The sequence below is a fragment of the Athene noctua genome, chromosome 14, assembly GCF_965140245.1.
Source record: "Athene noctua chromosome 14, bAthNoc1.hap1.1, whole genome shotgun sequence".
Lineage (NCBI taxonomy): Eukaryota > Metazoa > Chordata > Aves > Strigiformes > Strigidae > Athene > Athene noctua.
Window position 1 is genome coordinate 15,538,007 of NC_134050.1, and position 12,297 is coordinate 15,550,303.

Below are 12,297 nucleotides of genomic sequence, written 5' to 3' on the forward strand. Positions count from 1 at the left end.
GATGAAATTTTGACAAATTTATAAGTAAGCAACTGAAGACAGGAAGACTTAAGAAGCAAGTTTCAAAAATGGTACTGGCTAGTAGTGTTTTCTATCACATGGAAATAGCTCGCGCGTTCTCTCTCTCTTTTTTTTTTTTCAGGGTAAATTGACTGGATTATGTGGAAATTTTGATTTGAAGACAGTAAACGAGTTGAGGACTCCAGATAATTTTGAGTTAACAAACTCGCAAGAGTTTGGAAACAGTTGGACAGCTGTAGAGGTACATAGTGAGAAGAATGTGTTTTCTAGATTTCTGCTGTTACATCATATAATTCTCTAGAATGGAATCAGGAAATCATTCCTGAAGTAGCAATAGAGCAGAAATGGCAATATCCGGCATTCTTGCAGATACCGTAATCCATTAAGGAGAAGAAAATAATCACTGTTTTTTCTACAAAGCACTATAGTATAGAGGAAGATGCTTTAGAATATTCTGAATCTACAGTTGTTTTTGAAGACATTGAACAGGAAAGTAGTAATTTTTTTTTACGTAATGGAAGAATTGTGGGTTGACTTTAGACTGTGTTGTCAGTTTAGCTGATCTTTCATAGCTGGTAAATATTTAACTATGAAACTGTAGCAATGGAAAGAAAAAATACTCTTTTCATATGCTGTAAAGTTAAATATTGAATTTTGTTAATGTCATGTTTCTGGTGGTGTTCATAGATATGTTCCTTCCTAGCAGTTAGGTAAAAAGATCTGATTTTTGACACTTCTAATGTGTGTCATCCAAGTGAACTTTGTTATTTACATAAGCTACACTATTCTAGTGTAAGGACTGCAGATTGGGACTGCATGGCAGCTCTGTTTAGACTTAAATGTACATATATGTTTTTCTGCTGCTGTCAGACAAATTATACATTTCTTCAGATTATGTATTTCTCCGCAGATTATCATCCCCTTTTAATTCCACATCTTAGTTTCATAAATGATGAGTTTGGTTTGTGTTTTACATCTCTTTTTAAAAAAAAAAAAAAAATGCTTTGCAAGTTCAAACACAAAGTGGTTATGAAACAAGTTTCTCACCTTGATTTTGCTTTCTGGTTAAGTGTGTTGACAGCTCTGACATTCAAAATCCGTGCAGTCTGAATCCCCTTAGAGAGCCATTTGCCAAGAAGGAATGTGGAATACTGTTAAGTGAAGCATTTGAAGCTTGCCATCCAGTGGTGAGTTGTGGTCACGTATAGAAAGATGTGAAAGTGAACGTATCACTAGAGAGAAACTACTCTTCTATGTGCATCACTTGAAATCTTCATTTTGTCATCCCTAACATAGTAACTTTGACTACTGTAGCACAAGGGAGTGCAACGAAAGTCTTAACCCATACTTGTTCTGATTCTAAAACATGAATGTTTAACTAGATCTGTTATAAGGACTATGTGCACTTAGCTGACCTAGACAGTAAGCAACTTTGGCACCAATTTTAGCAATATGGGTAGTCCTATTAGTCCCTTCTGCAATTAATGCAGACAAAATTATACCAAATTTGTGTTATCTTTTGTTTCATCCCAAGCACTATTTACATAAGCATAGCCACTCGCTTTATTTTCTCAAAGATATTACATAGCATGCACATTTTTCAGGCATGTTTTAAATAAATTGTCAGTTTCTTCTAGGCAGTATCAGATGGGAAGAACTCATTCCTAGAAACAAAAGCATGTATCTCCTCACTCAGGCAACCACCTAAGGAAATAAATGAGCCATACAGCATGTTTTGACAGTCAACAGTCTCAGGTTCAGTTGGAGAATGAGGAGGGAATGATTTCCAGAGCTAGGTTTTATATAGAAAATGACACATCCCAAGATGTTCAGGCATTGAGACTGCATGCATGGCTTAAAGAGTGTAAGTGTCAGAAGGGTTCCTAGTGAGAAAGGAGTTTTTGTATGAAAGATAACCAGGAATCTTGCAGGGTTGCTTTGTATATTATTTTGGAAGAAAGGAGAAAGCTTATGTTAAAGTTGTATTAATTTAACGTGGGCTTAGTCCCCTGTATAACATAGGTAGTGATGGGGTTCTTCTTAAGTGTGTGTTACTCAAGTGTAAATCCATATAGGATATATAAAAATTCGATAAGCAAATTAGCATTGAAAAGTCTCTTTGAAATGTTGTCACTTAAGACTTAACAATAATGTAAGTGAAAAATCACAAATTTGCTTGTTAAATTGTCTAATAATATGAAGAGAATGATCCACTCATGAAAAGTTTTCCATCTACTTTATTATTTCTTACATTTTCTGTATCTCTACCTTTCTCAACACTTCTGAGATTTATTGAGTTGTGATCAGTTCAGAGAGGGTTTCTCTCATGAAATAAGCTTCTTTGTAGTTTATTATAGTTTAAGTATTACAAACCCATGGAAAAACATATTACAAAGCCATGGAAAACACAAGCTCACTTCAACATCTTGGTGCGCACGTTCTTAATGGGTCATTGATTTAATTGTGTTACTGAGTACTGTACAAGTTTTTATGATGTATTCTAATAAACTGTTTTTCTTGTGTTTCAGGAGACATTTAAATTAGAATCTTTAATACTTCAAAGTCTTATATCTTAAATTTGCGAGTGTCTATATGAATATTTCTGATAAATGGTATTTGTATTTCCAGATTGACGTCACCTGGTTTTACTCAAACTGCTTGACAGATACATGTGGTTGTAACCAAGGAGGTGACTGTGAGTGTTTCTGTACGAGTGTATCAGCATATGCCCATCAGTGCTGCCAGCATGGAGTTGCTGTAGACTGGAGGTCTCCTAGAGTGTGTCGTAAGTTTACATGACTAGCATTGCCAGTGGCTGCTGCTGCTGGCACTCATGAGACACAGACCTGAAATATCAGTCGCATTAAGTTGCCTGGGGCCATGAATTGAACACGAAGCCACACTGGTAGGAAGATGAGTGGGTGACTTTCACTGTCCTCTGTGTTCATTTTGATCTAGCTGGATTATTTGCTGCTTTCCATATTTGTGGGTAGTACTCCTCAATTTTTAATGCCTTGTCCAATGATGTGAAAGGAGAAGTCGTGGGAAGTCTATCTTGGGATATGGCATGCATCCCTCAAACTAAAGTTGTAAAGTGAACAGCTCAAGTAATTTCCATCTGCGGGAGGACTTCAGTTCTTAACAGGGTCTAGGAAACATAGCTGCTTGACTGCTGCCCCAGAGCAAGTGTGAAATATAAAGATCTTCTGAAGAAAAACAAGTAGGTTTTCAAGCAAGACTTTGTCACTACCTTCATATCCCTATTCAACAGTGCTTAGAAGTTGTAAAAAAAAACCTGAAGCCTTTTTCTATGGCACCTAGTGCAAATGCCTTAACAAGAGTCATTTCCCCAAAGACATGATAAAAAAAGTGCAAGATAGAAAGAATGGAAGAAAACAAGCATTTTTCTGACTTAACAGTTGCACAGAAAGAGTATGCTGCTTGCTCAAAGTCACCAGGAAATTTGTCATAGAGTGAGAGGGTTACTACTCATTTTTGATAGAAATGGTACATGTGCTTTAATGTGAGTATGGAAAAACAGCAAAGCTTAGTCTTAACCACTAGAGGTCACAAAAAGACAGCAGTAGGCATGTAAACTTAGTGTTTCCTGCTCAAAAACATTTTACTTAAATCGGTGTAGTTTAAATTATTTGTACTTTATTTAAAGCAGTAAAGTAAATATTTGGCAATAATTGTTTAATAAATGTTTGTGTATGATCAAACTTGGCCAAGCATTTGGTTTACCCTTTAATCGTAAAGGGTAATAGAAAACCTGTTTATCTGCAGAATGCTTATAACCGCATTTCTTTTTATTTTTTAGCTTATGATTGTGAATATTTCAATAAAGGTAAGTCCTAAAGGAGCTGATAAAATGCCAATAGACTCCTCGGTTTCTTTATATAAGTCTTAGTATAAAAATTATTGTGTTAATGAAAACGGTTGCAAATGATACATTATTTAAATAGCCAAGATTTTGTTTTACTGGTTTCTTTTGCTTTTTCAAAGGCTTTTAATTTAATGGTATTTTTTATTCCTGGGCCTCCCCCAAGAATATGTGTTTAATTCATTTTAATTTTATGGATCATGATTAAACAATTAAATCATTAAGTAATTAATAGTGTTCAACCCAGTAGTACTGGTGGCACTACTTGCTTAAGGCATACTGCAGTTCAGAACTGAGTGCCAGTGGGTCTGTTAAACCATTCATGATCTACTGTGCAGCCTCCAGAGGGAGCTAGCTATGAAGATATTTCAACTTTCTGTGCCCAAATGGGGAATAACTCCCCCGTTTAGGTATTTCTGACCTAGCATTAAGTTTCTGAGCAAGAAGCATTGCTGCTGCATTAGATTTGCTCTCAGAGAGATGTGCAAAACTTGCACAAGGTGCTGGAGTAAACCTTGCATGTGCACTGGACGCTGTACTGCTGTGTTAATGCTGGAATCTCTATTCAGACTATTTTAAAGTTATATAGCGAGTGTCTGCATAGTTAGACATGACATACATACAAGCCCTGCAAGGCAGCCTGATGTGAGGAACGGTCAGGACTCCTGCTATTTATTCTATAACTCTCTTTATCAAGCTCATGTAAAAGCCTGTCTATGCAGATGGCTTGTGATATCTTTTGGTCTTCTGTTAGACTTCATATTGTAGCAGCTCAACCCCAGAAAGATCTCGGAGAGAGACTGAGTTTAAATTAGAAGAGACTTGTGCAACGTGCCAGGCCCAAGCAATACAGCCAAGAAATTTACATTTTCTGATATACTGACTGCTGAAAAGATTTTGAGAGGGTCAAATTGCTAATGCGGTGGGTTTTTATCTAAATCACTATTTAAGCCTTTAATTTAAATAAAGGCCAGTTGAATATAAGAGGTGATTGCATTTCCTTTTTGGTTGCTTTTGCTTTATAAATGAAATACAGTCTGATACTAGATAATCTTAGTGCAGTTGTAACGGATTGAAAGTGCAGTGCCTCAAACATCTGCAGTAGTAGTGATGTTAGAGAATAACAGATACTTTTAAAGTGTTTTATTACTTTTACTTGTTACTGGATTGTCACTGACAGAAATAAGTTGAAATAGCGGAGAGTTGTGCATATGATCAGCTTGTAATAAATATGGTTAGCATATACTTCTCACTTCTTAGCTTCTTACTGTTTGCTAATCCAGCTCATCGGTATTCAACATAGGATGTTTCAGAGCTGCCAATGAGGAAAAAAATAATCTCTAAGCTGCAATATTTTCTTTTCTACCTCAAATATAGTAGCATTCTCCAGAATTACTTGGTTTTCGAGACAAACTGTCTTAGAGCATAGAGAGGTTTAGTCTATGTAACTTTGTCATGAATCCAGAGTGAAAGAGTTGCAGTCCTGCTGGAAGCAGGAACAGAAGGTTTTTGTCTTTGGTAAGGGGACATTTTCAGCTGGTAGCTGTGGTTTCTCAAGTTTTGAATGGACTTGAGATATGAGACTTAAACATATAATAACATTTCCAGAACATTATATGTTTTAAGTAATTTTTAAAATGTTTTTGAACCTCCTGCACTGAAAGTAACCAGGTGTCACTGTACATGTTTAGGCATGGGCTTGTGTCCTAACTGGCCATTCATGCCTTCAGAATCTAAACCTCTGGTTGCAATGCAGCCTCCTCAGAATTTCAAAACTTAATAAATTTTAAGATTAGGGAGAATATGGGGGTAGGCTGCAAAGTGCCATCCAAACTTTTAACCTGTTGGAATAGATTTTAAGGGTCAATGGTATTAGCTGCAACTATCATCTGGGAAGTTCTGGGACTCTTCTACTGTAGATGTATGCTAGCTGTGTCCTGGCCTGTGGGTAAAATGGTAGTGAGGTGAATCGCTCACATGTGGTCTAAAATGCCTGGTTTTAGCAGAGAAGTTTACAAAAGTAATTTCAAATAACATTTTAAAATAAACTTTAAAATACTTTTCTGCAGTGAAATTGGAACAAAGTGAGAAGGTGTGACGTTGTAAGATTTGTAAAATCACTGCATGCTTTTGGCTTTTTTTCTCATAGGTGAAATATGACCATTTGTTTGCTCATGATGCTGATTTCTTCCTGTCTTACTTCCCAGTGGTTACATTTGTGTATACACTGTTCAAGTTCTTTGATACTTGGTGACAACAAACTTCTGTTCCCTGCAAAATGCCTCACACTAATAAAATAGGTTTTAAAGAATAGTAAGAAATGTATAATCAGTTCAACCATACAAATAAACAATTTAGAGGGATCCCAGGGTGGTCCATAGAACACTGTTTACTTCTAAATCAAATAATGGAGGAGTGAGCTAACTTTAATAAAGTGACCATGAAACCGAAGTGAATGAGAGGGAGGAGAAGGAGAAGCTAATCTTGAACACTGTAACTGGGTATTCTGGACAGTTTTCAGCACAAGTATTTTTCTAAAAAAGTTTGACTTTGTTTTGGTAGTCATTATAGTTTAGCACATGGTATCTAGAGCTGTTTTCAGAGTGAAGTTGTATTGTATCACAATATTCAGGGCTCAAGCATTTCTGACATTTGACATTAAAGGTAATTCTGATTTTTTAATTTTTTAATCTTTTTTCCCCTTTAACAGCTTTGGGAAAGGGCCCCTACAAACTGGTCAGCTATTTGGATGGAGAATTTGTAATGGCGGTGAAACTGGTGGATGGTGTTGTTTTCCCAGTGAGAGAAGATGATATTGTTCCTGGACATGCAGTGAGCTTTATGCTGACTTCAGGACTTTATAAACCCAAAGCACATGGTAAAGTTGCTGTAACCTAAAGGCTTACATAAAGCAGAGCAAATTCTGCCCTTGAATATAAGCCTACATTTAAGGATACACCTGGGTCAAAAAATCCTTTCTTTACCCGTCAGTTGATTGTGTACCTTAATTTTTTCTGCCAAAATTTTCATTTGTTTGGTTTTACTTAGATGATTGTAGCTTTATAAACAGATAGTTTTAGATTAAAACAACAGCCCCCTGCCCCAACCTTCAGAAGCACCAAACCAGTGGTGTAGCCCAGTGCTCCAGTTAATGTGTTGCTCCCTCCAGCTTTCCTCTGGCAGGACTGGGACATGGGAAAGAATGGGAGAGAAATGATACAAGAAAAGTACTCCCTAATTCACCTGCTTTCCACCATCATTCGTTGTCTGCCCACTTGTACAGGGGTGCCCATTGGCACTAACCTGAGCTGTGTAAGGGTGTATACTGCAAATTTGTCTCCTTCAGATCCTAACTTAAGTTTCCACTGAAGGAATGTGTTGCTTATTCAGCAGATGAAAGAGGTCTTGCACACATTCAGACAGGTAGAGAAAGCTTACAAGAATATATTCAGCACTTTGTGACACTGATTTCTTTGTTGCAGTTGTGTCTGCATACACAGTTTTTATGCCCACCAAGCATTTAATGCCCACTAGAATACAACTCAATACAGTTTTACTGCCCAGAGCCCCCTGATTTACCTCTTTGGACAGCCTGAAGGTGGCTGTCTGTGTAATCAAAGAAGGGATATAGGTCAGTTGAAAAAATGGCAGGCATTTGATTAGTAATACTGCTGTCTGTAGAACTGACACAAGAACTCATGTAACAGAATATCCAGGGCCAGATCTCTTTTGTTAGTCATAGTTTTGAGACACTTGAACATTGTGTTCAATTTAGGTTTGGAAAGGGAAGGTCTATCCTCCTGTTCTATTCCCATATAAAAATCTCTCACTCAGAATTTAACCTGGAAAATGGAATCTGTGCCTTATGGTCCAATTTAAGCAAATGGCATTTCATCGTCTGGCCATGGAGGAGTTTATACAATCAATATGATATTTTTCATATCTGTGTCTTCATTTATATATCTGTGTTCGTGGTTCTCTGGTGCCTCAGAAAAATTGATGTGTTTTCATCAGTTTCAGACAAATCATAGACAGTGGAAAGTTTGGGGCATTGGTGTACAGACTGGCTATATGTCAGGTATTATAAATCACACTGTTGTTACTTATCAAATATCTACTTACTGCAGACAATTAATAAAATATTCATAAGTGCCACTATGGTTTTCAGATTAATACAAGTTTTTATGCTCAGAAAACAAGTGGTTCTTCCAGCAGTGTTTTACCAGAATATGATAGCTTGTCTGTTTAAAGGAGATCATTTCTTTTCTATGCATTCTTTTTTTCAAGAAATGCTACCCAGACCTGGAGGGTTAGTTGATTTTACAGTAGTTTAATGGCTGTTTTCAAATAGCAGAGCAAAATAGAATGAAGTAATTCTGTGAGCGACAGATGCCTATAATAGGCTCAAGATCTGCCACTCTGCAATTAGTTGTACAGAGGCTTGCTTGAAATCAGCAGTACTGTTTTCAGGGTAAGGTATCATGTGGGTACGTTTGCCAGAAAACAGACTTTGCTGTTAACATTTTTAAGGGAAGGGCTAGAGGGCTGACCGCTTGGAAATTAAGACATAAAGCTGTAAGCTGAATGCAGAATACAATTTTGTAATTTATTTTTAATGAAAGGTTGAGCTCTTAAGCTATAAATTCCTGATGGCAAACATTACTTGTAAAGCTAGTTAGATGAAGTTTAAATTTTTATTAAATAAATGGCTTAGTGGAGGCTGTAACTGAAGTTCTTCTTGACTGTGGGGCTATATTCCTTTATCCTGGTGTGGGTAAATGTCTTAATCTGCTTGTATTCCTGTTGAAATCTGTAGGGTATTTAGGAAACTAAATATCCATCAGAATCTAGCAGTCTAAAATGGATATATAGTATATTTTCTTACCAGATTCAGGCTATTTTCAGTGATAGGGCCAAAGTCAGTTTTCACTGCTCCTGCTATGAATATCGGTAGTGGTACATCAGAATGGGTTTAGTTTATTATAAATATATATGCAAGTAAATTAGTTCTATGTGTGTTTTTCAGATTCCAACTTGATTTCATTTGAAACAGCTGAGAGACCAAACTATTTTCTTCACTTGGCCTCCAATAATACTCTTGTTGTTTCTAAATGGGAAAAGAGAGAAGCATTTCACAACAGATCTACATTTGTCATTCATAAGAATACATGGCTTTCAGGATACAGTTCCTTTGAGTCATTTGCAGAACCAGGATACTTCATCCACATTTCAGCCTCTTCAGTTGAGCTTTTGAAGTACCATCATTCAGAGGAGTTCAGACTGTCAACCCTTTTTAAACTTGTAGGTAGGTAATTAAAGCTGTATTTTATGAACAACAGTTTTCTCCCTGTGAAAATACATGAAAATACCATTGCTAAATGGTACTGATATTTTCTGAGGTGATGAGATTGCCTACTTCTCCCCTACATCGCTGGGAGCTGTGGGTAATCTGTGGCACACAGGCTCAAAATCTTCTTCCCTGAGGTTTGTAGTGAGTATGAGTCGAAAGCCATTAAGCAGCCTAACACAGAATTTTGGTCTATTTGCCAGTGGGGTTTGGAAATACAGAGCTTAGTGTACAGCTTCTGCTCAATACTTGCTTTGTAGACAGTGAGGAAATTCTTAAGTAGAAAATTCATGCTGATGAACAGTGAATTCATGAAGGGAATAGCTTTTAGAGATGCGTTCAGTTCTTTTCTAAGGTCTGTGGGTGATATTTTCCCCTCCTTTCCCTTTGCCACAAAGAGAGAGTTTTCTGTTAGGTGCATTCTTGGTGCAAGCTTTGTGGCCTCTTCAGAACTCATGCCATCCAGTACTAAGGACATTGCCTGTAGATTACACTTCTCAAACCCCATGTTTTCCCTGAAATACATCTTGACCTTTATCTGTATATCCACTGACAGGGGCTGTGCCTTTTGGGATGTTATCCCCTGGTGTTTCAGGCATCATCTAGGTGGAGATGTATGCCTCTCCTTGGGGATCTGCATGTCTGTTTGTCTAATACTTCTTGGACTGCTACAGCTCTTGCGTACACAACGTAGAGTGCTGTATTAGCGTTTCTACCTACTTGAGAGATTCCCATTCCACTGAGACGTAAGGATCAGAAATGTAGGAGATATTCTTAATACTCTGTAGGAGCTGGATCAGAAAGTTGCTCCTACAAGAACTGATGACAGAAAACACACATTTAAAAAAAATTACTCATCAATCAAGCTCTTGCTTTTTTAGATTAGTAAGGAAAAGAAGTAATAACTGTTTCACATATTCTTAAACACTTGGGAACCATGTGCTGAAATTAAGATGGCCTTACAGGTTAAGAATGATATGCGAGAGTTATATTGGCCTATAAATTAAGAAACCCCAGATTATTCATGAAACTGCCATTTGCTTTAGTGTCTGCTTGCCTTGATACATCAGATACAGCAAATGCATTCATATGACTTTGTGAACTTCAGTGACAACTGTTACTGAAACCACTGGCCTTTGTGTGGTATATAAAATTCCAAAATCACTACAAGTGTTTATTTTAATGTTCTAAAGCTTGTTATTATACTGTAATTTTAAATGCAGTAGTAATTATTTACTGGATTAGCAATTCTTGGCAATACCATTTTTTAAACCGAGTTTTTCATTCTCTGAAACAGAAACTTGTTTTACAAGCAGAGAAGGAAAGTGAAATATTGTAACAAATGAAGCATGGCCTGGCCATGTTTTATAGTGACCATTTTGAATCTCAGCACAGACAAATCTGAAGCAGGCACTGACTTCTGTGACAGAAGAGGCCAACTGTATGCCTCATGGAGCTTCTTGTTATCAAAACATTGAATTAAAGTGTTAATGGTGGCATTGTGAATCTGCTGATGTTTTGCGGTGTATTATGCTGACAGCCTAATGCAGCTGTTGACTGGCACACTCCAACTTCAGAAAAAATGACAGATTTTGTCATTGCCAAATGCCTGTTGCTTCTTGACAAATGGTTGTAATCACAGAGCTGTTGAGGGTTTTGAACAGCAGAATTATAGAGCTAATGCTATTACCAGGATGTTCTTACAGCATTTCAAGCAAGGAACTTTTTTTGGACATAACAAAAATATCTCCTTGGTCTTTTATCTTTGAGGGAGGAATGAAGAAGTTTAAAACATGTTCCAATTCTCAGTGGTCGTCCATTAACACAGAGTGGTATGTCTTTTCAAGTGTGAAGTCTTTTTAGCCTTCAGTCATTATACCAAAAAATCCTATCTATGCCAATGGAAAACTAAAACAATTTACCTCAGCAAGTGGGATCAGATCAAATGATCAAGAGGCATTTCATTAATCACCACATCCGAGGGCTTGGGTTTCAGAGTTTTATAAGCAAGAAACATAGAGCTCGAATCTTTCTCCAGTGTACTTTCACAAGGGCCAGCCTGCTGATGTAGGGTAATTACATGGTCTAAAAATACAGCAGCATTTGTTTAAGTTAATGGAAAAGTTACACCAGCTCCAGAGTGCACAGGCAAAAGCGTATTGAGTTTCCTGCTGACTATTGTAAATGCTTTGCATATTAGATCAGAAACTCTTGAACCGGGAACAGATATTCCTGCGGAATCAGAGGATAAATATCGGGAGCAGAATAATAGGCCCAGTAAATCCTCTTGGCCAGAAAGTTCCTCATGAGACTTCTTCATGCTCTGTGACGCACATTCAAAAGGAAGAATTTTAAACGACCTGATCACCACAGCAATAGATACATGTTTGTTTAAAGTCAGCTGACGAGTCACTTTTTCCAGTTTCAGAGCAATAAATATTGTCACATTGAAATACTTTGACTATAAATTGCGCAGATGTGATGGGCTAACACTGCAAAGTATTTTCCATGGGAAGTCACTTCAGCTTTTAAGTTGGGTTATCTTCATCGTACTTAGATTTGTCTGCTGTCCTGTCCCCACAAAAATTTGAGGCTTTGACTTGATAACTGAATTTGAGTATCTAGAGTATACTTAATCACAGGAAAATACATTTTGCATTTTATACAGGAACTTTTACAAGCAATGGATTGGTATATGTATTCAATCAAAAGAAAGAATACACTTAGTTTTACCAGGTGGACAAGCACAGAGGTGTCATGTAAGAGCGATCAATTCACATTTGACATTGCTGGGAAATTAGTGGATGTAGGGAATTGGTGATCTTTTTATGGATATAGCTGCAGTTTCCTTAGCCTTTTTTAAAATAACATGCTCAAGCTAGTTACCTTTTACATTTCATAGAATTATCATAATACGCTTTACCTTTTTAAGATCACTGTGAGTTAGTTTTATATATATATTATAAAAATGTAACTTGCTCAATATAAGTTCTGCAGCAAAGTTCGTAATGTTAATTATGTGCTTTAACAGCTAACTTGCTGTAAA

At 36.9% G+C, this 12,297-nt stretch overlaps 1 protein-coding gene across 1 annotated transcript in view; it reads left to right on the plus strand.

Annotated features, from left to right (window-relative positions):
- The window catches only part of OTOG (otogelin), a 107,174-nt gene that overhangs the window by 56,582 nt on the left and 38,295 nt on the right, over positions 1-12,297 (plus strand). Inside the window, exons 28-33 of the mRNA XM_074918098.1 lie at positions 143-262; positions 1,092-1,208; positions 2,650-2,806; positions 3,842-3,868; positions 6,615-6,782; positions 8,931-9,209. Coding sequence (XP_074774199.1) covers positions 143-262; positions 1,092-1,208; positions 2,650-2,806; positions 3,842-3,868; positions 6,615-6,782; positions 8,931-9,209 — 868 coding nt within the window. The remainder of the gene's footprint in view (positions 1-142; positions 263-1,091; positions 1,209-2,649; positions 2,807-3,841; positions 3,869-6,614; positions 6,783-8,930; positions 9,210-12,297) is intronic.